Source organism: Simochromis diagramma, unplaced genomic scaffold, assembly GCF_900408965.1.
Source record: "Simochromis diagramma unplaced genomic scaffold, fSimDia1.1 OVJJ01000208.1, whole genome shotgun sequence".
NCBI lineage: Eukaryota > Metazoa > Chordata > Actinopteri > Cichliformes > Cichlidae > Simochromis > Simochromis diagramma.
Window position 1 is genome coordinate 862,576 of NW_024386789.1, and position 27,092 is coordinate 889,667.

The following is a 27,092-nucleotide window of genomic DNA, read 5'->3' on the forward strand; positions in this document are numbered from 1 at the left end:
GTGTTGAATTGAGATGAGAATGTTTTGGCTCAAACTCTCAAGCAGGTCAGGAGAGAGGTCCAACAGCGAGTGTTTACAGCCATCTGTAAAACAGGTGGAGGCTCTGTCATGGTTTGGAGAGCCAGTGGTGTTGAGGATCTTGTCAACATTGATGGAATTATGAAGACAGACAAGAACAGTCAGATTTTGATCTGCCACGCAGTAACATGTTTAAGGCATCTGATTGGCAAAGGCTTCATTTATTAGCATCACACCACCACTGCAGTAAAAGCATACGTGTATAGAAACACACACAGTGGACATTATCAGTCATGGGCTGGTCTACTTAGGCAGAGTATAAAAGCGCTACATAAGAAGCAGTCCTTTTACTTTCAAACTCAACAGAATTGTACAAGCTAGGTTTTTTCCTTATATGCTGTCTTTCCACATGTGTTAGCACGTTTCAATAATTCCCCGACGAGATTTACAATGAGTGACTCAAGACTTTTGTTCATTTTGATTATGAAATTTTCACTTGCAACGGAGTATTTTGTCTTAAAAAAAAAAAGAAAAAAAAGAATCTACGTTTCAAGTCTCATTGGATCGAAGTACACCAGTTTATGATTCTAATCTGTCTTTATATTTTAAGCCACTGGCCTGTCCTTGTACCGTCATTTAAGTAATAAAACTATTAAAATACTCCTTACCATGTGGGACTTTGATTCAAACAAATACAAAAGACTCAACTAAGTAGTGCAGAGAGCAGACAGTGTGAGCGTTTGGAAGAAACTTTTATTGTTAAATATGCCTGGACTTTTTCCAGCCAAACAATAGAAGCCAACAGTTATGGTGGATATCTGTAGGCACAGATTCTTCTTCACATGTTGCTGAGAAATGTGTGACCATCCGAATGGAAAAGATGCCAAGATACCCATCAACTGGTTGTGGTCTCTGCAGTCCTCTTTAATGAATTAGGCCTTCACTTTAGCACAACTCGAGTTTTATGGTCACCGATCAACAACCTGCGAAAAAAGATAATCTTTACTGGTTGTTTCCATCGCATTTATTATCCATTTATTGTCATGACCTTTCATTCATCTAAGAAAAATTTGCTAAAATGCACATGATGTGGTACAAAGCCACTGTGTGCTTTTTACACATATTCCATCTTTTGTAGGATGTGTGTATTCTGAATACACAGATTCTTCAAAGAGGCATAATCTAAATAGAAACAACATTAGAGAGACTTAATGCAACTGCAAAGTGTGTCTCATAAGACTCCAGGAGTTCCAGTGTAGTAGGTGTGTTGGTCTATAAATGGTTAAGAAGGATATAATACTTAAGCATTATGATTGGCCTTGCAGAAGTAACTAATAATAAATAAATAACACCTACCGAAATACTAAGAGTATTTAAAAAGGTGAACGTAATATTGTGGCTGACTATCGTACTTGAGCTGACTTGCCACCCACTTTCATCCCAACAGTAGTATTGCAATGCTACATGAATATGGCCTTTTTTACGAGGAACTACAAATCTATACTAGACATATGTGAAATGTGCACGTTTGACTTTTGGACGCAAAAGCAAATAACATGTCCTGAATCTTTACCTGATGATGCTGACAGTTAGCAGTGCACCAGCAACGGGTCCAATCCAGAAGACCCAGTGATTGTCCCAGTGGTTGGCAGCCATGGCAGGACCAAAGGCACGGGCAGGGTTCATGCAAGCTCCAGACAAAGTCCCTCTGAAATAACAGTCATGACAAACCAACACGTTAATACAGCTGGAGATCAGTGATGCAGATCAGCAGCACACTTCTCATGCAAGAAAAACAGGATATACAAGCAATGGGATAATGGTCCACATGCTTGTGCATGACATATAGACTCATTTAAAAGGGAAACTTGACGAAGTTAATAAACTCATGAGGATACATTAGAGGAAACAGAGATTAACCTATTCCAGTGGTTCTCAGACCTTTGCTGCCATGTCTTGCTTTATGAGCTGAAAGAAGTTCACACCCTACATCTTTTAATTTGTATCAGTGATTTAAGTTAAAAAAAAAAAGTTTAATTTTAGTAAAGTAAAAAGATGATGTAGTAGCAGTAGCACGCTCTTGTTTATTTTCCCTAAAAAAAAATCATATTATCATATCATACTAGTTTCACTTTCATTTCCCCTCATTAGCAACACCCCCCAAGGTGGCACTGCCCCACAGTCTGAGACCCCCTGGGCTATAATAAGAACCAGTATCTTTAGGTTCTGCCATTTTGAATTTTACTTTTTCTCCTTTTCAGTACTTATTACAAAAGTCAACCAAAAGCAGGACAAAATAAACAAGTAGACCTTTTTTATTATTATTATTATTATTATTTTAAATCTGAAACCACGGCTCCTATCATGGCCCTAATAGTGATCAGAGTCTAGCTCCCAGTGATTCCTCCTGAGATTCTTACCCAGCAAGTATGTTGGCAGCCACAGTGAGGCCAATGCAAAAAGGAACCCCGTCTGTTTGGGTTCTCCTGTTGACGGCCCCCAGGCACACCACCATGGTGAGGATCAGGGTCAACAACATTTCTACCAGGGTGGATCTACCAGCGTCAGCAGAGACCGCTTTAAAGGCTCCTCCGAGGGAAGCGGTATAGTTATTAGAGGGATACACTGCCTAAAAGCACAACAAGTAGAACACATAGGATATAACATGACTGGAACCTTAACTCTTTTTTCAGTAAATCAAAATATCATTTAATGATCTTAAATTACAATCTTGTATGGTAAATGTTTTTGGCTCAGTCTTGATAAGGTCAAGTCAATGATGTTATCAATCTTGAAGTCAAAGTGCTGCTTGGTAAGTCATCAGAAATCACAATTCTGAACTGTCATAGTGTGTCACCCATATTTATACACAGTAAGTCGAAAATATTGGGTTCAATGATGTAAAAATGATGACATAACCTTGTAAATTCACATTTTACATGACAAAACATTAGAGTCATGCCAGAATAAACAAACGCTGACTTACTCAAAACTAAGATCAAAGTAAAAATGATGAAAAAATGAAAATTCAAGTCTTGAGAGCCCAGTTTGACTGATTTTTACAGATTTTAAAACATATCACTCCATCAGTTAATTAGTTAATTCATTTATTAATTATTATTATTTTTGCATTGCAAGTTTTTTTTTAACTTTTACATTGAAATATAGAAATAACACAATTAAATGAAATATATAGTGATTTGCACAACTTACAGAAAACTATTTGTAACAAAATAAAACCCTAAACATAAATTGTTGACATCTTCTTACCACTATCTAAAGGCCAATGATTACACAGAAAAACAAATTTTCCACACTGGCAGTGCATGAAATAACATTTTTTGCATTTTAGCATTTAGTTAAAAAAAATCAGCAATTAGACTGACGACAAAATTTAACATCTTGACTTATAATGAATTTGCGTGTCTTTAGTATTTCATCTTTTATTTAGACTATATCTTACCTTTGACAAAAAAGCACCAACCACTCCTCCGGCCATCTGAGCTACGATGTAAGGTACGAGCAAAATCAGCTTCATCCCCCCGCACAGGTAGACGCTCAGCGACACTGCAGGATTAAAGTGTCCCCCGCTGCAAGAATTGGAATTAATTTTAGTCTATAAAGTGATCAAGCAGTCACAACTGTCCATCAAAAATGGATGAATAGATGAAAAAGGATCAAAGAATAGAGTGGGATGAAAAGAGCATTTGAATAATGTGTTTATGTGTGTGCTACCTTTGTTGTATCAAACTGAGGCAATACAAAGTGTGACAAAAAAATGCACCAGAATATTTTTAAAAGGGTTTTTTTGCTGTGGTTTCCAACACCTAGATGCTCTTTAAATTAAAGCAACTTCTACAAGTTAGGGCTTTTTACTCTAAGCACTAAATCCTAAAAATATCCATAAATTTGTTTTTTCTTTGCTTTTACACTAACCAGAATCCCCCCAAAATTCTATTTTAATACTGTAAATACAAGAAGAAAAAACAGTATATAATAAATCTGTACCTGATTTGTCCAAACACTGTGATCAGCACTCCCAGGGCCAGTCCATGTGCCACGGCAGGCTGGATGACACCCCCCGTTTCCACGTTCCCGATAACAGAGGCACACCCCACAAATACGAACAAGCAGGTTCCCAACAGCTCAGCCAGACAGGGCTGCACGTACAGCTCATATTTGCATCGTATCTTACTTCTGTTGCCAATGTCTTTCTCCACCTTCGGCTCCCCCATTTCGGTTACCGTGAAGACCTCTGTCTTACTTTCTAGCCCTGACATGCTGTATTTGAAACCTTCTGCCCTGTGCTTGACTCCCTCCACTTCCACTGGTGGACTACAGTACGATCAGCATATAGTTCTGTATATAAGCCACACATATGATGATGCAAAAGGGAAATGCGTACGTCCATGCGTTTTCGCTGTGATGCCCCTCCTTCCTGCAATTTTTTATACTGCTAAAATATTTAAGATGAGCTTGTTAAATGATTAGTCTTGTCGTGGAACATCAAAGTAGTCAGGGTGAAGGTCCTGTTACACAATCACAATGTTTAGTTGTGGTTTTTTTTTTTTTATTGCTGAACCTAAGCTCATCAATAAGCCTACAGATACCAATACAAATAAATAAGTAACTTTTATGATCTATAAGGTCCCCTAAATAAAGTCATCAGTCAATGATACAACCCAACACAAAGTCTACCTGCGCAATTAATGCAATCAAGAATTCTCAGAACTTATCGTGGTGTTCACTCCCAAGAATATCGCACGCACTCTGGATAAGCCAAGGCTTTAAACATAATCGTTCAGATTTGACGTCCATAACAAAGTAGATAACTGACAGTTCAACGACATCTTACACAAAAGATTTTCTTTAATTATCTGCACTTGATTGATCATCAAATATAATCAATAACAAACTAATCTGTCACTTTCTCTCAGCTAGGGTCAACATTTTGCAGGTAAATGTAAAATTAACGAGCATTTGTATGCATTTCACTATTTATGGCATGCAAGTAATAATCTGATCAATAAATTAAATTAAAATGGCACATGAAAATCAGGAAAGCACAAATATGTAACATCTGTGATTCTTAATACATTCTTTCATCTCCATCACACAAGAGCAGATTTTGTTGATGTTTTGGACATGTTCACAATTCTCATCATGTCTTCGACACATACAGGGATATCAAGGATGCTTGTGAAACTGCATTTTGCTGATGCCGGGACTTTTCACACCGGAACGAATCCCAGATGAGGGGCTCGGCAGAGAATTAATGACTTCCTCTTCCCTTAGGCCTCCTTTAACACGTCTTCTCCCGCTGTTGGTTTTGGCGGACACACACAAAAAGTGGTGCAATTTAATGCTCAAAACGCCAACTGAGAGAGACCTGTGGAAAGAGAACATGACCTGTTCTTGTTAATGGCCACAGCAGACATTCAAACTGATGAGCGGGGGATCTGAAAAACACGCACGAGTACGACAAAGTAAATACGCTGACAGTCGGTTTGTCAGCATTGTAGTCAGAGAACATCCTGAAACATAGCGTCTGTGCTTTGATGTCCTCTCACAGCTTACGTATCCATTCATAAGGCTAACATTAAAGTGTGCATTACCCAGATTAAGCTTATCCTTGGTGGCCCAGCAGATATTGTAGTGCTGAAGAAGTTGTTGCAAAAGTTCCTTCTCATCCAAGAACTCCAGACGCTCAATTCTGAAAGAAATGAAAATCTACTCAAGACTTTGTCTTAAAATGTGACTTTTCATTTCAGGAAGCTACAGTCATGTAGACTGTGGCGGGACCTTAAAAAAGCTAAACTGATAAACTGAAGCAACACTGAATGATTTGCTCTTCTAGGTTTCAATAGATTGCTGCACTCAAAAAACAATATAAAGAAATCGGGGGGGGGCTTGATTCACAGTACTGGATAATGCAACAATCCTATAAATACCTTTCACTGAGGCTTTTTCCAGATGAATTCCTCATAGTAAAACTCCACAACATTCAATATACAATATTCAATATTCTCGTTATCTCCAGTCAGAGAATCCATAAAAATGGACATCAATTATACTGTCAGGACTTCAAACTTTACTGGCCTTCACTGGCAGCTTTACTAGCACATAAAATGGTAACAGTCACAATTTAACTGGATTAAGATGAAGAAGCAAGACAAGAACCCGAGCAAGTGCACTCTACGCTTAAAAATTCTTTAATGAGCTAAAAATCACATAAAACTCAACTAATGTATATAAAGACATAAGACATAATTAAGTGAAACAATTTTAAAAACATTTCCATATTAAAAAAAACAGATAAAGATGAATTTATAGCTGAAAATGAGGAAAAAAATGTGGAACATTTGATTTGCTAAATATATATTTGCTTACTTAATCCAGTGTAAATGTATAATGGTAAAATAAGGAAGTGAAAGCACTGTGGGAAAAGAGCAGAGAGGTGGAGAAAGGGGAAGGATTTGAAATAAAAGAGTGTTTTAATGAGTCAGCAAGGTCAAGAGTTCATGGACGACAAGAAGCGAATTTCGGGTAAATGGCCTTGGAAATTTACCAAAATGTGTAAATCATGACTCTGCCACGGCATTCACAGCACTTCCATTTACCAACTGCAAATGAGCTAACTTGTAATATCCGTATCGGAAAAGTGAAAAGGGTTATAAACATTTAAAGCATTCAAATAAGTTCAGAATCGTCTGCTTCAGCACAGCTGAGCTGCTTTATTTAACCAAGATAAATAAAGCGGCTATATGTTGATATGTTAGAGGACCTGAATACTGGGACTGAATTTAGGTCCCACTAGAAATCCCTCCACCATCCACACACAGGTGGAGATGGGGAAAAAAAGACAGTAAAATAAACTCTTTTCCACCAACGAAGAGCCATTGCTGGTGCAGAGCCAGCACTCTGACAGTACTTTAGTGCATCATGACATAACGTAACCAAACATTACATAGAGTTACATAATAAGTGTTTGGGTAATTTCTACAGAAGCACAGACCAGATAGCAGATATCAGATAAGCAGATATCCATCCTTCCATAGAGAAAGCATTTATATAGCCCCAAATAGCAACAACAGTTGCCTCAAGATTCTTGATACTGCCTGCATTACCTTGCCACATCATCCTGAGGGAGCATACTGTAGACCGTCATCATATCTAGAGCGTCAACGTGTTCCCAGCCAGTTTTCAGAAACCGATCCTTCTGCAAACGAAGACAAATTAATGTCTGCAAAACCTCCCAAAACAAAATAAATAATACAACCAGCAACGCAGTGTCATTTGTTAGTGTACACAGCATCTCTTGGATGTTCAATTCAATTTTATATAAGGAGCTTTATTATTGTAAGGTAAAGACCTCACAATAATAAAGAGAAAACCTCCAAAATCAGCCGACCCCATGTGAGCAAGTACTTGGCAACAGTGGGAAGGAAAAACTCATTTTTAACAAGAGAAAAAAAACCTTCTCCAGGCTGAGTGAGGGGACTCAACTTGTTGGGGGTCTGTCTAAAACTTGACAGCTAGTTAACCTGCTCACAATCCCTCATGATGTGTATTGATGCTAACAAAGTCACTGATGAGATGGAGGTTACCTGAGAGTCCAGAGTCTGGCAGGCCTCCACTCCCGCCAGGGTGCACTGGCGACGCTGCAGGTTCTCGATCATCACTTGACCAAATCGATCGCTCATGTTGACCTGGACACAAAGACAGCGCATAAATCACATTTTGCTCCCTTGATAAAAACCTCCCTGTTACTCAGCTCCAATCTACATGAAGCATTTCAAATACTCAGTGTGTCGTACTTAGGTTGCAAACAGTTGATGACTAGAAAGGTACAAAAGAATTTGCAACTAATGCTTGGGAAAAAAAAACAACCAAGTACTTAATTATGAAGTTGTTAAATTTGTTTACCTGTTCATAGTTGATGAACATGGCAGTGTGAAAGGTTTCTGCTGCCCAGTGAACAAGGTTGGAGGAGTGAGATGGTGTCATGTAGACCAGCACACACTCTGACAGAAGCAATGTCGGTAACCTGGAGACGAGACCAGCACGTAAAAGAACAACATATCAAGAATGCACTTAGTGAGATCTCGGCAAAGACAAAACATTTATCCACATGCAGAAGAATATAATGTGCAGAAATGTCTTCATTTAATCCAGTGTAGTGGAAAAAAGTGAAGGTGCTCATATTCCTGTAATGCTGGTAGATGGGGAAAAAACAGCTTCCTGTTCTTATGCAAGCTTTCAACAGTAAATTAGGCCAAAAAAAAGAAAAAAAGAAAAAAAAGAAAAGTTCCCAGCTATCTCGAAAAGGTCCGCTAGCCCTGCTGCAAAAATGTCCTTGTCTTATCTCTCTATGCCCTATTTTTATTCAACACAACTGGTAAAGTGATGCTACAGCTGAAATCTAAATATCAAACAGCTGAAGGACAGAAGGTGGCTGTAAAGATCCCTCATAACAAAATGTATTAAAGTGATGTCTTAGATTGTAAAGGCAAAGTTAGCCCCTCTATGATTTTTTTACACAATAACTTAAAAATTAATAATCTATTATGAGGAACAGGAAACCATAAAAGCACACCACTGTCATGTTTTTAAGAAATTCAGTATGTTAAGGTTCTTTGTGTTTCATTTATAAAGCCAATTACTGTGTAAAATGTAAATGAAAAATTAAAAAGCAAATGATTTCCAAATCTCACAAACCCATATTTTATTCACAATAGAACACAGAAATGTCACAGTAAGAAAATGTACCATTGTAAGAAAAACCTTTTTTGATGGCAGTAACATCAAAAAGTTTAGAAAATCTGTAGGAATCTCTGTGCGCAAGAGACAAGAATGTACATTTTGCACATCGTTTACAGGCTCCCCAATTGCTCAGTGACCTCATGGTTCTACTAAGAGTTTTGGGCTCCTAACGCACAGGAAGTGCAAGACACAATTTTCTAAACTCTTATTTCAACCATTTTTTTCTACAGATCTTAAACAGAATCCTGCATAATTTTAAACTTAAAAAAGCTCATTTGTAATAAGTCATAAATAATCTACAGGGCTGTGGAAAATATTTCTTTTAAAATGTATTTATTTTAGACATGTGTCACACTTGCATGTTTCACAAATGCAATTTTTAAATGATCATTTCTAAAGGGACAAAACTTTTGCTTGTGTTTCTCGCTGGCTCTTTTTGTGTGTTGCAGAGTTGTATGTGTTATGTACCTGTAAATGCAGTGGTGTGTGGCATACAAAGAAACACAATAATATAAATAAACTACAACTATGGCGGTTAAAATGAATCTTCCATGTCGCGTTTCGCAATAGAAAAAATTAGCGCTCAGATCTGCTGTTCATGAGTCATGCTAGCTCCCCGAGTTAGCATGTTTAGCAGAATGTAAGCAAAACCATGACTAAGCATACAGACGCATTTTAAGTCTGACTGAGTTTTAGTGTTTCATACTCAAGCGTGCCTTATGGGCGTGGCATGCAAGCTGCTTTGCAGCCACACACATCAGTAGGGTGCCCCTTGTTATCTTCAGCTACTTACACACAACAAAGAGATAAGCTGCAATTCTTGAGGCCCTGGGCGAAAACAAATTACAACTGATAGAGAGCTGTAAAAGGTACTAATAAAGTGGAATGATAGGGAGCTTTTTTAAAATAGATTTTTCCATTTAAGAGATAAAATACAAAAATGTATAACACATACTCTGGGTTAAGTTGAAACTTTTTCAGTTTTTCATCCAAACTGGAGATGTCTCTGAGGTCCGCCCCAATGATACAGTAACGATCTGATTCGAGGCTGTGGGCATCTGGAGAAAGAGAACCACAGTTAGAAAGAGTTGGAGTCATATAATTGGTATTTAAAGCCACTGAAGCATCATCTGGATACCAAAATAACTGCACCAGTTACTGCGTACCTAGCAGTAAGGAGTCTGTTGAGTGGGTTTCGATGATGGGTTTGGACAGAGGAGGTTTTGTCCTAATCAAAGAAAGCAAAGTCATAATTAAAACAGAATATCAACAGTAAATAAGTATCCAGGTGTTCATACAAACTAGCAGAGATTTTCAGTTCCAAAGTGTTAAAAATGTATTTATACATTATAAATATACAAATCAGAACTATATAATTATTATTTCATTAAGTGCATGTAGCTTTTAGTGTATTTTTCAACTCAAATTCCCTGTTAGTAAATTAATTAATGTGGCATTTAAATTTTTCTTACAGGCTGATTTGTTTTGCAAATACAGTTATGATGTTACTCCAGCCCTTTTGTGGCCCAGCTGTAAATGATCTTTTTTATGAAACAAGAGGCTCTAGCTCCCTCTATGGATCGCTCCTCTACATTACAGTCACCAAAGAAACCAATATAAGCATGACATTCACTTTCCTTTCATTTAGTCATAATTAAATCCGCAGAGGAGGTTATAAGAGCCATTCTGTATGCAAATATCATTGAATGAGGCTCGCTTCATTCCCCTAGAAAAAATCACAGATCCAGGTATTTGATTCTTGCATGTATGCACAAAAGGTTCAGCCTTGGGTGATCTTGTTATATATTTAATGGATATAAATTAAGATAATTAAACCTAAAACGATGACTAATATGCAAGTTCAAACTTAGAATTTTAAAGACTGGAATACAGCAGAAAAATCACATTGTCTTACTTTATATTGTGTATTTTCCTTGCCACAACAGTTGGAAAGTCAACTTCAAAGAACTTCCGTGGCATGAGGTTTTCATCCTATAACACATATAAACACTCAAGATTAGCAGTAGGTTTTCTGAGGGCAAATAGAAGGTACTTGGATGCAGTCACGTCACAACATGAGACATGATTAAAGTCACAGATTAATGAAAATCAGATTTAGAGCACAGCGAAGGAAGCAAGCTGATTGTTTGCAAACCTTTAGCCTCCAAAATGTGGTATCCAGTCCAGCACCCAGGTTGATGACTTGACAGTCACACTGTGTTTTCCTTAGAAACGCATCGAGGAGGTGGTTCACTCCCTGCACACGGGCGTAGTAACCTGTCAAATCACATGAGACATGCAAAAGCTAACTAAACTGTACAACAAGTGTTATGAGCTGGTTATATTTCACCAGCTTATATGTTAAATTACAAATTATGAAATTATATTACAAATACTACACAGAGATTGTCCAACAAGCTATAAAAGGCCACGTGCTTTTAAGCAAAGCTGCTTCATTACTTGCCTCTGTTGATTTCAGGGGCCTTTCGGTCTCCTACAGATCTTACAAAGTATTGGATATAAGGGTCCTTCCAGTAGCCTTTACTGGTAGCAAACCTATAACATAGATTTTATATACTACATGAAGCTGTGTCATACATTCAAAGCCAGATTACTCATTGAAATATTAAATTGATGCTTATGATAGAAACCCACAAACAATACTACTAAACAGCCTAGTTGTGTCAACAACAACAACTAGAGAGGAGTTTCTGTATTTCGATGGTGTTGCTGTAAATAACGATAGCATTGAAATATCAGGGTAACTGACTCATGCAGAATGAGCTTTAGCCTTTGACTTCTTCGCCTTACGTTACCTTTACTGACTCCAAATGATGATGTTACCTTTTGCATGTGGTTGCATCGTCACACGTCGCCCTCACTGCTTCATCGGCAGTGTCCGTGTCTGTGAAGGGTTGCCGAGCTGCCATTGGTGATTCCCGTCCTGCTGCTCGTCCACCTGCTGGGCTCTGGTTACCTGCTACAAGCTAACTAGTAAAACTGCAGAGAAAACACCGCGAGCGTAGTCGGGAGGCGGAAGTCCTGGTGAAAAGCCTGCAAGTTACGAGATGGCAGAAATAATAACCGGTACGTAACGAGGTTATAAATATCGCTGCCTATTTACAAACTACTTGGAGCTGAAAATGTATGAATAAACAACTGCCCGGAAGCAAAATATAATCACCTCCGGCTTGGGTTTGCTTTTCAGATTAAGAGTACTACAGGTGCTCTTATTTTGAAAAAGGAGGAAATAAACCTCGAGAGGTTAAAGGGGAAAAAAAGCAACGCAGAGTGCTGCAGTACTTTTGTGCAGTACTGCAAATGTTAGTATTGATCATATACCAAATAAATAGAGGGTCAGTACAGACAATACCAATACCAACATTAATACCTTTAACGTATAAAGACCACTTATGCAGGGGAGAACGGTGTGTCGTGATTTATGAGATGAATCATCACCAATTAGCACATTTTTGACACATTTTAATGGGCCACTGAATCACTGTGATTGTTAGTTTCTATAATAATTAGTTAATACATGGGGGAAAACACCTTGAAATATTTTGAAACTGGATTATTTATTTATTTATTAGTTATTTTGAGACCTGGGATCCAAATGCACCTGTCTTTGAAGCACTTTGGGTCAGCTTCTGTTGTTTCAGTGTGGTATAGGCTATAAATAAATTAGACATGACAGTCAACACAAAAATGTTCAGACATTTTTTATTACGTATGTTTGAGATATCTTCTTCATCAGATGATACCCTAGACAAAATATGTTAAATTTGGAGCTGCCAGAGAGGACGTTCATGCAGAGGGCTGGTGTGACAGAAAGCTCTGGATCAGTTCAGATGGGAGGCAGATAATCCGCAGTAGCGACCCCTACAGGGGACAGCTGGAAGAAAAAAAGAAGGTGTGTGAGGTAAACCAGCTCTTACAGGATAACACTAACAAAACCACAACGATCAAAAGAGTTAAACAAGCACGTAGGCGTGCATATGCAGAACAATAACATATGAAATTGGACCTCTGGCACAGTTGTGGGCAAACTGAAAGGGAAATCCCACCACGTTAAAGTCAGTCTCACTGAGCACACCGAATGTCACTCAGATAATCAGATAATTAATCCTTTTGAATTCTGCACAGGAAGATAACAAAGTGTACAGCTGCTGAGATCATGAGACAAAGACTGTAATAAGCAGCTGTGAGGTTTGCATTAAACAGTCTGATACTGTCAGAGTGATTTCCGAACAATCCACGTGATTGCATTAATGAACAGCTGAGTGGCAAATCTTTAAAATCCACAGTTTCGATCTTACAGAAGCGTAATGCATTTGGCTCTTGGCATAAGTCTTTTGGAGCCATTTCACTGGTGTCGGTTACTTGAGTTGAATGGCATTAAGGGTGAATATATAGCCTTTTTTATTGCTGCATAGCAAAAAGGATGTGGGCTCCATTCCCAGACTTGGTGATGCCAATGCTTCCTGTAAAATCCATCTCTTTCTGTGTATTGTCATTGCTTTCGTTTTATTTATTTATTTATTAGAAAGAACATCTTTTGTGTTCATTCTTGGTGGGTTTGACATAAATTTGAGATCATTAAACCCTGGAAACCACGTTAAAAGAGTAGATCTTTATCAGTTGAATGAAATTCCTAATTATTATTAACATAAAGCCACATAAAAAGTCTGTAATATCAACAGTTTTGAAAGTGTCTTTTGCAGCAGCTGCATACCCTGCTCCCATTTTTTTCACTTCCAAGCTGTTTAGTCACTGGTCTTTGTGGAAAGTCCCATCTTTACTTGCATTTTTTCCTTATCTTTTTGTTTTATAATGTGCCTAATTTCTTTTGTTTCAGGTCAGTGAAACTTTTTTATTGTATTTTTGACTGGCTTAGGTCAGAATATATTCAAATGTTTTTTTCTTTAGATTTTAGTGACTTGTCATTTAGGAAAGCAGCAAACCAAAGGCTCTTATCTGTCCTGCCAGTTTAAATCGTCTTTTTTTTTCCTTTGCTTAAATACAATGAGTCTGGAGACTTTTATTAGATTTTGCATAGTGAATTTTTGGTGGTGTGACTGTAGTTAATGATGTGGTCCATCTTCATGTTAAAGAAAAGGAACATTGCTGGAGTCAAAGTTCATTACTGGAACTTAAAACAAATTCCTATAGTTTTAAGTTTTACAGTGGAACAAATTATTGGCCAAAAACATACACTGCATGAATGAGCATATAGAGGGCTTTCAAGCCTGCAGGAAACATAAAGCAGGAAATATTTACAAATTCACAAACAAGCTAACAAAGTTAAATCTACAGTTGTGTGAAACAAAGAAGGTTTTTAAGCACACCCTCAACTACTTCTGTTGGAATTAAGAGGGTCAGAAGGAGCCAGCTGCTAATGCACTTGATTCATTGGCCATTAGCAAGTGTGACAACCTCTGTTTTGGCAGTTTGTAGGTCTGGAGCATTCAGGTGCATTAACATAATACCACAAGAGAGCACATTTACTCCGAGGTCAAACCGTGCAATGCTCAGAGAAACTGGAAAAAAAACCCTTGAGCTACATCTTAGAGTCTGCAGGCTTCAGTAACTCATTAAATATTAAAGTTCATGACAGTACAATTAGAAAGAAACAAGTATGACTTGTTTGGAAAGGTTGCCATGAGCCCTTCCCCCCCCCAAGAAAACAAACAAACAACAAACAAACAAACAAACATGGAAGCATGGTTTAGGTTTCCAAAGTTGCATCTGAACAAACCACAAGACTTTTGGAACAAGGCAAGAACAAAGTGGAGATGTCTGGCCATAATGCACAGTGCCGTGTTTGGCAAAACCCGAACAAGCACAAAAACACCTCAGACCAGCTTTCAAGCACGGTGGTGGAGGGGCGATTTGGGCTTGTTTTATAGACACAGGATCTGGGAGCCTTGCAGTCATTTAGTCAGCCGTGAACTCCTCTGTACATGCAGATATCTGGAGTCAAATATGAGCTCCAACAGAAAGACTGAAACAGGAAGGAAAGGTGCTGCAATCACTCAGCCTGACTGAAGTGCTGTGGCGGGATCTCAAGAGAGCTGAGCATAAGAAACAGCCTGCAAACCTCAATAAACTGAAACAACACTGTAAAGAGGTTTGGGCCAAACCTCCCCAACAAATATGCAAGAGACTGATAAACTCACACAGAAAGCAAACACCTGAAATTACTGCTCCTAAAGGTAGCTCTACAAGCTGCTCAATCACTTGCACTTAGTTTTTCACAGAACTGACTGAAGAGAGAAAGCTTCCTTTTTCCACACCACTGTAGATACTATTTTTTAAACCATTTTAACCTGCTGGGAAGAGGAAAGAAGGTTGAACAAAATGAATGTGGTTCTATGTGGAAACCCTGTGAGCAAACTCACTTTATATTAACTAGATCCACAAGGTTTAAGTGCATTCAACCCATTTGAGCTAAACCCAAAAATGTGTCTGTGTTTTTTTTTATTTTTCACTATATTAGTGATATTATATGATAGTGATATATATATTGCTAGAAGCCCTTTGTACCCCCCTTCCCCATTTCCCACTATACTAATATTAGTGATGCAAATGAAAAACAAAAACAAACAAATAAACATCCTGGTGTTTTAGTTTAGGAGGGCATTGTTTTGAGTAGGTTTCTCCTGGCAGTGTCCAGGGGGAGGTGGTGCTGCCTGGCAGATGCTGGCCGTGCACTTACGTTACTTCCTGCCGCTGTGTGTGTGTGTTGGCAGTGGCAGAGGTGAGGTGCTGCTGCTGCTGCGCATTCAGCTCTCAGTCATCTGCTGTGCTCTGGTGGAAAAAAGCGGCCGACGGATTATCCAGCTCCCCTAACAGTGTTAGCTATTCGGCTAACAGACGAGCCAGCAACCGAGAGGAGCCATGAAAAGCCGCCGGAGCCGGTGAAAGTTAGCCACGGGTTACTTTGGGACTTTAATGCACGCAAAGATACCAAAAAGGAGGTTCGCGGGTCATGCCGTCGCCCCCAGCGGGAACTTTTGCCTAGAATTTCCACTTGGGAAGGGCTAGCTCGGGGGGCTAGCTCGGCTACGAACTATTTTTAATTGGCTTTGGGCTCAATGGCTCTCGCTTGTTTTTCCCTGTCATAGCGACAGCTTGGAAAATTGGGAGAGGCCCCCTTGTGAAGTTCATGACAAACCAAAGGCCGGTTTTGAAGCTTAACTTCGGACGACTAAACTGGCAAGGGAGCGAAAATGAAGAAGCAGTTCAATCGGATGAAACAGCTCGCCAATCAAACAGTCGGCAGGCAAGTATTGTGTTCAGCTCCGAAGCTTTACAGGCGAACTAGCAGACACACTTTTCTTCTTGCTGTTCTGAGCAGCTTTCTAAAGCTTGTTGGACCGGAATTTAACTCTTAACCTTATTGTAAACTAACACCAACTTGTTTGGTAGCAGTTCTGACTGTGAAATTCAAAGAGAGTCACATGAACTGATATTAATTAAAAAAAAACCTAATAAAAGGAAAGGCTAGTAGAGCAGGCTTTCATGAATGAATCGTTTGACAACCAGACTGAAGGATTTGAAACTCTTAAGGCTGAACTGATTTGGCAGCTTTTCAAATGTGTTTTTGTTTTTTTGTTCTTTTTGGTAAGTGCTTATGTAGAAGAGGGTGAAGATTTCAAATCTGGCTATTTATTATTTGAGCATTAAAAAACAGTTATAAAAGATACTGGGTTTCCTACCATATCAGCTGTTAGAGTCATATAAAATGATAAGAGTCTGTGTCTGATACCTCACGAACACTATACTGATATGTCTGTGACAAAGGGGTTAAACCTTTGCTGTCTAGTCCATGTCTTTTCCTGCTTGCCCCCGTGCAGCTGAGTGTAGGCATCAAATTCAAGCGCTGTGCTGACTCTAAAGCCTATGAGACCGTGACAGTGGCTCTATGTGCCGCCTCCACTTTTATTTTTGGGTTGTTTTACAGTTAAAAATAGCCCTCTTTTATTCTTGACGGAGCCCTTCACTCAATAATGGGTCTGAAAATCAGTGTTTTAGCTCATCTCTCTTTAACACAGTGCTCTTCTGGTTGATTGGCTGACCCTTGCAAACAGAAAGTTTGAGCAGCTGCTTCAGCGCTGGCAGCCAGAGCTGTGTGGCTGAGATCACTCCAGAAGTGATATCCTCAATTATTAAAACTGTCTGAAATGGAGCTTTAAAGCAGTCCAAAGCCTGAGATATGGTTTAATATTCACATCCGTCATTGTAATAATATATAAAGGAAAGAAAACAGAGAAGAGCATAGCAAATCTCCTTTCGTCATTCCTTTGAATTTGAGGCGTGCGGCAGTGTTGAGGCTAGATCCATTCTTCGAAAAAATAAGTAAGGGTTTATTTTGTCGTGTGTGGACCTGTCGGCAAGTGCTTTTATGTTTCTGTGTGATGACACATGCTGTCCCTGTGTAACTGGATATCTAAAGCTGGCGATAAGCTCAGCCTTGTGAAAACATGAGGGTGAGACATGTCAAAGGATCTTTTCACCCTCAGAGGTTTTTCTCATGATGTCAGGTGTTATGGGTATGCACCTTAGGCAGATATTGGGCACAGCCAACAGTGGATGGTACCAGATAAAAGACCCTAACAGGTGGGTTCAAGGATTTTTTTATTTTATTTTATTTTTTACAATGGTTAACAGTGGTTTAAAAATAGAATATATAAGTTGCAAAATCCAAACTCAAAGCGATTTAATTTCAGTTTTATTTCTATTGTACTGTTTTATATGATTTATGTATCAGTCAGGCAGTGCAGATATAGGATGACAGATGTGTGTTATACACTTTGCCTAATTTAGAAATAATTTGTGTAGTTTGGACTTGTAACATTTATAAGTAATAAATCGACCAACGAATCAGCGGTAAATGAAAATGCACATGAGCAGACAGGGCTGGCAGAAAATAAGTTGTTGGCAGCTTTGTTAAGTTGCGGTTATTAGTGTGTTGATGCGCATTCTGTGTTTACTTTAGCAACAGCAGCACTGACATGGAGGTCTATGGAGATATTCTGCTCCTAAAGCCAAAAACTCAGGACCAGGAGAAGCAGGACAGCTGGAATACTCATAATTCCCTGTCTGCACTCAGCAGCAGTAAATTAGAAGTGGAGAGAGTGTAATGCAGAAAACAGACACATGTGTGCATGCATGCAGTAGTTACTTGCTCTTATGTATGCACAAGTAGGGTTAATCCCTCATACACTCATATGCACGCCTTCTGAGTGAGTGGTCTGTCAGCGGTTGGATTTGGAGCAAAGCGAGCATGCTCTGTTTCGTCCATTATGTTTGTGGCTGCTTGAGTCTGCAAAAAGCCTGGGAGTGCAAAAGGCCGTCTCGGCCGGCCCCCCTGGGTTCCTGTGATTGTGCGAAGGCAGAACACTGTGTCCAGCGAGCAGCCGCTCTGAGGAAATCTCTCCTTCTACAAACAGGAAGCTGCGTCCCAGAGCCACGCTTTCTAAAGAAGAAGAAGGAGAGAGAGTTTCAGGAGAACTGATGTTGAATCAGGCAGTGAAACAGAAAGATAGCGGCATGTGATTCATGTTGGGGATTTTATTTTCTCCTCTCCTTTTAGATTACTGTGGCTTGCTGTCAGTGAACTTTCTGACCCTTTGTCTATCTTTGTTTGCGGCAGGTAATGTGCTCAGATAGTGACACCTTTGGAGGAGATAACTTGGCAATAGGAAGTTATAGACTATGACTGCTGTCTGCATTAAAATGAATGCTCACAGACCTTGAATGCGGTGAGAATTTTACTCCATATAACTTTCAGTTAATGGGGTCTTCATATGCTTTTCCTATTTTTTTTACCATACAGTTGATGATCTGCATATTAAACATGACCAAAGCCTCCAGTGAGTTAAAAGTTACAGCTTCAGGCTGCTCTAAACACTTTGTTTCAGATAGTTTTTCTACTTGTGAGAGAGAGCGTATATCCTTAATATCTTAGGCACGCATCAAACCCACAAACCTGCCATTCAAATTTTATATTCAGAAGAAAGCTGGCTTAAATGGAGCCTAAACGCCCTGTTCTGATAGTTGATGAAGGCATAGCCTAAGATGACAATTATTTTGAATCGGAGATCTACTCTTGTTAGAGAATAAAGCATAAGGAGCTGCGAATGCGCGTCACAGATCTTATCTGTGTTTCGTGGTGATGTCAGTAGCTAGAGTGACAGTAGCACTTTGGCAATAATGGGTGGTGCTGAAGTGTGAGACAAGCACATGTATGTGTGGGAACTCAGACATAGATGAACCAGAAAAACATCTCAAATGTTTAGAGTTTTTCAAGTTGAGCATGTTGGCACACCCCACTGCTTACCACCTCAACTAAATTTAGATGTGTGTGACATAATCTGGGTTGCAGAGGTAGATTGCCACAGTCACTTGCATCTCTTTTAATTATAGCTGCTTTGTTGTGCCTCTATTCTCCCAAGCGTGCGGTCAGCACATTGACAAATACTTTTAAATATCATCCTCTCAGCTTGCACTGTTTTCATCAACGCTTTTATCCTCCTCCCCCATTGTTAATAATTGACTGGCTTTATAAACAACAATATTATATAATCCTCTTTTGATGCTATATCTAACAACATAGCTGAGTGTTATGCAATTTAATCATGCATTGTATTTGAAAGTCCTTGATCGACTTGAGAGAGGCTCAAGTTGAAAAGAAACTCTCCCTACAGGAATCAACAAAATGTCACCGTAGAGCTAACAAAGATAGGTGACTCTGGGCGTTCCCCCTCCACATGAACAATGGCATGTATCAGCTGGGATGCCTCTGTGGCACTGGTAAGCTATACGTGCAAGGTTAGGCTGCTGTTTCCAAGTGCTGCATAAAACCAAGCGCTACATCTCAAAGACTGAAAATGACAGTGTACTAACAAGATCACTACCATGTGTCTCAATAATGGTTCCATCATAAAAAAGTTCAAATAACATAGAAAACTGCCTGTCACCAGGGAAAAAACTGGTGGTTGTCAAGTGATTGCACTGAATATTTTTTGCATTTGGTGATTGACTAAAATAGTTGCTTGCTTGGTTGAGTGTGGAGTCAATTCAATGCAATTCATATGTTGCCAAATCACAACAGCACTCACATCAAGGCACTTTATATTGAAAAATAGGGACCATACAACTTTACAGTGAATCCCAACAATCAGACGTCCCTCTTTCAGCAAGCACTTGGCGACAGTGGTAAGGAAAACTCCCTGTTAACAGGATGAAACCTTTAGCAGAACCAGGCTTAGGGAGGATGCAGCCATGTGCCGTGACCAGTTGGGGGTGAGGGGAGGAAGAGAGGACAAAATAAAAAGCACACTTTAGAGAGAGCCAGAGCCTAGTAATAACTAATGATTGAATGCAGAGTCGTGTATAAACGCATAATGAGTAAACAATTGGGGCATCTGGTTCCAAGGCTCTGCTACAATTCTACTTTTAAATATCCCAGCAACCATAAGTAACCCAGCGTCCAATTTATCGCAAGGTCGTCTGGTCGGAGGTAACCTGTCTCCACCCAGCTGCAGTCTGACTCACACTGATTGCTAATTTGCCGACACGTTGCAGTCAATCTGAGCCAGTCTGCGCTGAAGAGCACATCTCGTGTGCACACGTGGCTTTGTAGCAGGTGACTCCATCTTATAGCAGTTTAATCGCCGTCTTGATGCACCACAGTCACTTTGAAGATGGCAGCTAATTATGAGTGGTTGCTGCAATTTCAAAGCAGCCATTTCAAAGCCAATGAGATGGCACTTCATTGCACACAGCCACAGTAATTACTCTAATAGTAAACGTGGAGCTTATTTAAGTTTCAGTTTGACAAAATAATTTTTAAAACTCATTTTCTGGAAACTTTCTGTCATATTTGAGACTTTTGAATCAAGAAAATAATTGTTGTTTGCATCCCTTTTACGGTTTTGCACACTGGACTGTAGTTTAATTACCTAGTTATTATTAGAACATTGGGATATGAATATTGGTGGTTTTCTTTATCTTGATCTGTCTCTATACATCTTTGCTGTTCATCCCCATCTTATGCTTCGGGTTAATTTATCAGCTTACGTAATCAGCCACATTAGATGCGCCGTATGAGCTGAGTCACTCCATTATACCTCCAGCTCCTTTCATCTAGGCCCAGTATCCATTACCGTATGCCTTAAGCTGCCAACTGTTGCTGCTGTAAGTGCAGACCCTTTTTGGCTGAGTTTAGTGACTGTGTTGAGTGGCCGGTAACAGTCGCTGTATTGTGCTCACGGCTTTGCTTAATCGCTTTCTGCGTTCATAGTAGATCACCATGGTTACCATTCTGAACAAGCAGCATCCACGGCCGTGCAGCGAGGCACTCTTGTTGTTAAGAAGTCACATGCAGCGCACAGTTGACACACTTTTCTCCAGAGGCTGCTGCTTCAGTGAGGCACGTCGGGGTCAGCTCTATTCACTGTCAGTCAGCTGATGCTGGCAAAACAATTATTGTTTTGTTTGTTGTTTGTCCTCTGATCTGGCTGCACACAGCCTATTTTTGACTCTGTGACACTGCATTTAAAGGTTTAAAGTGTTGCTTTCAGGTGAAATACCAGCGTCTCCACGATTGGACACGTCATAAACACACCTCACCAGGTTCCTTTGTTCACATCAGCATCAGGAAGCTTAGCTCAGGGATACCAGTCAACTTCTTGTGTTTCTCTTGGCTTGTAAATGGTTTAGTCTGGTTTCGATTCAGCTCATAAATCACACATGTCATTAATTGGGCCAGTTGCAAAATGGATTTAAATGGCATGAATATGGCAGTGAGTTTTTTAAGTGCCTTTCCCGCAGTTTTTGTTGAGGTACCCTAGAAGTGTAGCTACTTTTTATTTTTTATTATTAATATGATCCTTTCTGTTAGCAATCAGAAATATGATGCATATTCTTTCAACCAGCTACATTTAGGCCAGCAACTGGAAATTGCTGATGCAATCGCAGGGCTGTGAGTGCAACACCTCAACCTTTGCATTCATTCAGGTTTTGCAACAGAAAAACAATAAAATGATATATTTAGGGGTTTTTTTGTTTCAAAACAGGCAAGGGACCTAAACCAAGGATGTCTTGCAGCATCTACATGAACAATTGAACAAACTGGTTGGATAGTATGCCCTATTTAATGATCTGTGAAACGGTAGCGCCACTTGGCCAGCTTAGGCCTCAATCACACAGGCCTGTATTTTCCAACTGGTTGGCAAGTGTTTTCTGGAGGTTGCTGTCAGTCACTGGTTGGAATCAGACACAAAGAGGGTACTGCTCTCAAAACCTCCTTATGATTTCTTTGGTTGCTAACATATTTAATCTAAAATTAAATTAATTAAAATGATTCTAGACATAACCAAGTGGCACAAGGGTGTGATCTGTAGTGTTGCAATGAAGGGAAAAGTACTTGATTTTTAAGATCAGGACCACACCAAGAGCGCTCCAGCATGTACACTAGACCAAAAAATGGATTGCATATTGTGGTTTTGTAATCACTTTTTGCATGTGTGCACATTACTGTGTGTGTGTGTGTGTGGGGGGGGGCGTTTGCATTTTTCCACATCTATGTTGAAGTCTTGTCTGTAGGTTTCTGTGGGTTATTAGATGTTTTACTGTGGCTTTCTTCTGGAGAGCATCTTTCCATTCATCTCAGATTCCAGATTATTCTGGTTTGGAGTCTTTAACTCCCCCCTAATCGCCTCTGAAAAACATAAATAAATAAATGGATTACCCTATTTGTGCGTCTTTCCTTCGGACCCCAAACCTATGGTCCCTTCTCTGTCAGTCTGTTTCTCCTTGCTCCCTGCCTCTGTGTGGTAATTGAAAGCAGCTGTGTGGAGGTTACCATAGTTCATAGAGAGCAGTTTTTGGAGGAGGGCCCAGGATTTGTTTAGAGCTCAAATCTCCCAAAATTCAGGCAAATGACCGTCTTCAGGTTCTCTCAGTTGGAGGACTGAACCTGCACTTGGAAAAGTTTGCACAATAATTGGGCACAAATGCATCAGTGTAGACTACTTAAATGTCATGCCTCCCTTGCTTGACTCACAACTAGGGATGGGTATCGTTTAGGTTTTATCCGATTACAGTACCAAACCGGTACTTTTGAAATGGTGCCGGTGCTTAAACGGTGCTTGAACCGGTGCTTAAAGAATGGAGAACACAAAATTGGTCCAAAAACCTCTCATGTTCAGCTGTTTTTTTGTAAAAAGATAACAATGTTAGCCTTTTCTGCAGCTATAGGGCATATATGGCATCACTCTCAGCTGGAAGCAGTGCTTAAACAATGGGAAAACACAAACTTTGTCCAAAAACCTCTCATGTTTCCACTTTTTCTTTAGTCATTTTAGCCTTTTTGGCCAGGGTGCAGGGAGTATCTGCCATCAAACAAGAAGACAGCCGCATGTAACTACGACGGTGTTTGCTAGTTCACCTTACGTGCATTAATGTAATAACGTGGTTAGCCTACTCAGCGTAAATTACACACAAACAACATTAAGCTACTCACGCAGAGAAGAACGGCTGCTGCTGCCATCATCATCCGTCATCATTTCTGCTACACTGGCAGGGCTAGGGGCCAGGACTCTCCTCTTCGGGTTTTTGGGGGATGTTGCTAACTCCGGGTCTGATAACAGGCACCACACCCGCAGTAGATGTGCTCGATGTGAGGTCTCGCAGCAATCTATCAAATACGGCACATTTCTCGGCTTTTAAAAAAACGCTATGCATCGCCAGGTGTTTCATTGGATTTGAGGTGTTACCTCCTTTGACAGTATCACAGTATCACCTTAAAGCACTTGTTGCAGGCTGCTGAGTTTGCATCTTTTGCTGTGAAGTACAGCCAGACTTTTGGGCATTTTTAATCTGTAGCTCTGCTCTAAAAGAACGTATGTACCTGGGTCCGCCTACTATCCTCGGAAACGCAAAATGATTGGCTAGAATTCAAAGTGTATCACAGCTCAGGAAAAAAAAGCACCGAAATGTGCGCTGCTTTTTGGTCTGGTTACTACCGTTTATGTCAGAACCATACCGGTACCCATCCCTACTCACAACCATTTATTAGTTCATCCCTAGAAATTCGGATGTTGGCTAAAATACAGCACTTATTCATTGGAAGTATTGCTTGTATGAGCTTAATATAACTATGGCACACAAGGAAAAAAATAACAATACAGCAGGCAGTAAACTGTCCCTTCTCTCTAACAAGAAGCCACAACCCCGTGTGAAGGCATTAACAAGCAGTCTGAGGTGTGCCTGTGTTTTCCCAGCCTTCTCTCTTTAAGTGAATCTAATCTGTCTGACCTCTTCAAGTCCAACTATTAGTTTGCTATTAATAGTTCAGGCAGAGCAGGGCTGCATGCTGTGCGCATGAAGACATGAGTCTGAGCTCCTGCAGCTTAAGGAAATCAAGGCTTGTTGAGCAAACAAGAAAGAAACTGAAAGAGTAAACAGAAACACACCTTCTGTATTGTTGCTCGTTTTATTCAGTTTAAGGACACGCTGAAGTCTGAAGAGAAACATGACTTGCTTGACTGCTTGAGCCATGGAAACAAACTAAAAAGATCAACACACTCTTTCAACATTCCCACAGATTCCAAGGGCACAGCTTTGATTTTAATTTAACTGTGGAAGCCAGCGTTTCAGGGTTAACGTCATTTCCCTCAAATATTTTTCAAAGTGTATTGAACCACTTGTCTGCCGTCATCTGTCAGTGCTAATTTGTGCTCTCTTGTTTATTTTTTCTCACCCACAGAGCAGAGAAAACAGAAGTTCTCAGTGATGACCTCCTGCAGGTAAATCATTAACCGGACACTGTAGAGCTCTGACCAGCTCTCAATGTGGGCGTATGTGTCAAGCAGGGGTTGTAGCTGGTTGTGCTTTGTGTTTTGTATGAAATCAGTTTTTATTTACATCTCTACAATTAAAATATTTGGAACAGGTTAATTGATGACATGTTCCTCAATAAGCAACCAGGAGTGCTCTCAAATGCACTGAGTATTGAATCCAGCACTCCACTGTGGTGCTGACACTGAGCTTGAGCTTATCATCTACTGAAATTTCTAAAGTATTGTGTAGTAGTGTATAACTGATTGTCATTAGTATTAGATGTACAATGCTGTGGAAAAGTCTTGAGTCACCCCTCATTTCTTTATGTTTGACTATAAAAATAAAAAATACATGCAGTGCTTTGTTGAAATATCTGATGTATAAGGCTGCTGCCGATTGGGAACCAAAAATTTCCCTTTTGAGTTCATCACCTCTTGCTACTGACTTTAAGTCCTTGAGCCTTTTCTCCTTGTTTCCCTTCCCCATGAATGGCTTCTTGACAGCCAAACTAAAATTGATACCATTTCAGATTCTGCTTTAGCAAACAGTAACTGGATCAACTGAAGGTCCAGATGCCTTTCAGGTCCTCTGTCATTTCTTTGCTGGATTTTGTTCTGTCTCTCAAGGACATGAATTTGCTCTAGATGGTTTTTTACACCTGCCAACTTGTGCAACAAGTTGAAAAAAAAAAAAGTATCTGAAAATGGGCATCTACAAGGACTGGATAGAAAATGACTGAAACCAAACCAGAAACACTGCAAGACTTTCAGAGGGGCTGGAGAACAGTTGCTTAAGACTTTCTCAGCTTCAGCAGATTAATACTATAAATTTGCCATCCTGTTGCTGCTTCATGCGACAGTTACAGCCACAGTGTAGGACGGATCGCTGTCGTAGGAACTCGATCTCGACAGCAGTCAGACTGTACAATACCCACACAAGATAAATGCTGTATAAAAGCACATGTATATTTTATCACTCCCACTGCACTTTATGTACATTATAAAAAAAAAAATATTGGTGTATTCTGGCTTTTCTTTTTTTCTATTTAAATTTTTCTAATATAGCTCTAATTCGCCCTTTCTTCCTGTCGCTTGTGCAGCTGTAACAAGTGAATTTCCTCAGTGTGGGATTAAATAAAGTCTATGTTTATGTCAGTTACTTGTCTTGACTTCTAGGGTAGTCACTGGGAGCACTTTGCTGTTGACTTCACGGTACTATGAAGTGACGAGCCAGGACATGAATTTCAACCACGGAAGCGTTAATTTTTAACTTAAAGAGTGACTTCACTGAGTCCTGTAAAAGCTAGCAAAGAGTTGTCATGACAAGTGCTGGGTGAATAACAGTATATCAGTGCATTCATTTGAGTAGTACTTGTGTAACTCATGTGGCTGTTGCTGGTACAGGTGAGAGTCAGCAGGCACTCTGAGACACAATATTGTGATTTTTAACATTTTGAGATATGCCGAGTATTGAATAACATATATTATAACATCTATAGTACTGAATATTGTAATAACATATATTGCAGTTTATCACCTTTTTAAAAACTGCTTTGTCTATATCTGTTTTAAACGATAAGATATAATCATCTCACTTTGGCTAATTTTTGCTGCAAGATAAGATTGTCAAGCACGCCATCACTGTCCATAAATGTCAGTCAGTCTGCAATTGAATGTTGCAGTCGAGTTGGCAATTACATGCAGTCTATTTCTGATAATATAGCAATTAACTGTGATAAGTCTTGAAAATCACGTATCTGTTGCTGCCTACAGAGACAGAAGTTCACAACACCCTCACATTCCAGACACAAGCTGCAGTCGGTCACAGAATATGTAAAAATTCTGTGCAGCCACTGATTTTTGTAGATGCAAGGAGGTTGCTGTCTTGTTTTTACTCATGTGACTGAACAGGTAGGGGACAGCTTTGTTAGGCTAAGTTTGTCCAGTGTTGAATGGTGTTACGATTAAGCTGATTTAATGTTTACTTGGGTAACGTTAATGTGAACGTGCTTGAGATGAGCTCTCTTGTTTGTAATATTTAATTTATTTCATAAAAAAATTCAAATACTACATTGATACAATATCACCATGCTAAACATTGCGATACTATGATCTATCAATTTCTTTCCACCACCTCATTGCTAGAAAAGTGCTGTGAAGCACATGCAAAGTACTTCTGAACTCTGCGTGCAGAGCAGCAGATATATCTGTCTGCTGCCTCTGAGCTGATCTGAGGCAGACAGCAGGTGGGGCTGGGGCAGAATACTGGCTGCTCAGCAAAGACATTCCAGCAGTGAACATGGTCTCTGTTTTAATGGGAGATGAATATAAACTGTCAAGGAAGCTCGGCTGCCTTTGTGCTACTTCCTGCAAAGAGATGCAATGTCCATCACCCTCCATTATTTTCATAGGTCTCTGCACTGTCACCTTATATTGCTGATTATTTAAACCAACAGTAAA

General features: G+C 39.6%; 3 protein-coding genes across 10 annotated transcripts in view; 1 reads left to right on the top strand and 2 right to left on the bottom strand.

Annotated features, from left to right (window-relative positions):
- Positions 1-751: 751 nt before the first annotated feature.
- LOC120728345 (aquaporin-8-like) lies at positions 752-4,740 on the bottom strand. Its single transcript, XM_040023171.1, has 5 exons — positions 4,027-4,740; positions 3,482-3,608; positions 2,439-2,647; positions 1,592-1,726; positions 752-1,001 (listed from the first exon to the last, which is right to left on the bottom strand). The coding sequence occupies exons 1-5, from the start codon at positions 4,296-4,298 to the stop codon at positions 959-961; spliced, it is 786 nt and encodes a 261-aa protein (XP_039879105.1). The 5' UTR covers positions 4,299-4,740; the 3' UTR covers positions 752-958.
- A 123-nt stretch (positions 4,741-4,863) lies between these two features.
- On the bottom strand, positions 4,864-11,964 carry lcmt1 (leucine carboxyl methyltransferase 1). Its single transcript, XM_040023170.1, has 11 exons — positions 11,626-11,964; positions 11,246-11,337; positions 10,937-11,058; positions 10,697-10,773; positions 9,948-10,009; positions 9,737-9,839; positions 7,945-8,065; positions 7,626-7,727; positions 7,146-7,237; positions 5,634-5,731; positions 4,864-5,407 (listed from the first exon to the last, which is right to left on the bottom strand). Exons 1-11 carry the CDS (start codon positions 11,709-11,711, stop codon positions 5,385-5,387), a joined length of 978 nt encoding a protein of 325 aa, XP_039879104.1. The 5' UTR covers positions 11,712-11,964; the 3' UTR covers positions 4,864-5,384.
- Positions 11,965-15,493: 3,529 nt separating this feature from the next.
- Positions 15,494-27,092, top strand: part of arhgap17a (Rho GTPase activating protein 17a) — a 33,824-nt gene continuing 22,225 nt past the window's right edge. For 3 of the 8 annotated variants that reach the window (XM_040023159.1, XM_040023160.1, XM_040023163.1), the window contains exons 1-2: positions 15,496-16,066; positions 24,560-24,599. In XM_040023159.1, the coding sequence (XP_039879093.1) occupies positions 16,014-16,066; positions 24,560-24,599 (93 nt within the window). In that variant the 5' untranslated portion in view covers positions 15,496-16,013. Of the gene's footprint in view, positions 16,067-24,559; positions 24,600-27,092 lie in introns of all 8 variants that reach the window. The other 5 variants (XM_040023164.1, XM_040023165.1, XM_040023161.1 and 2 more) reach the window with 4 other exon arrangements.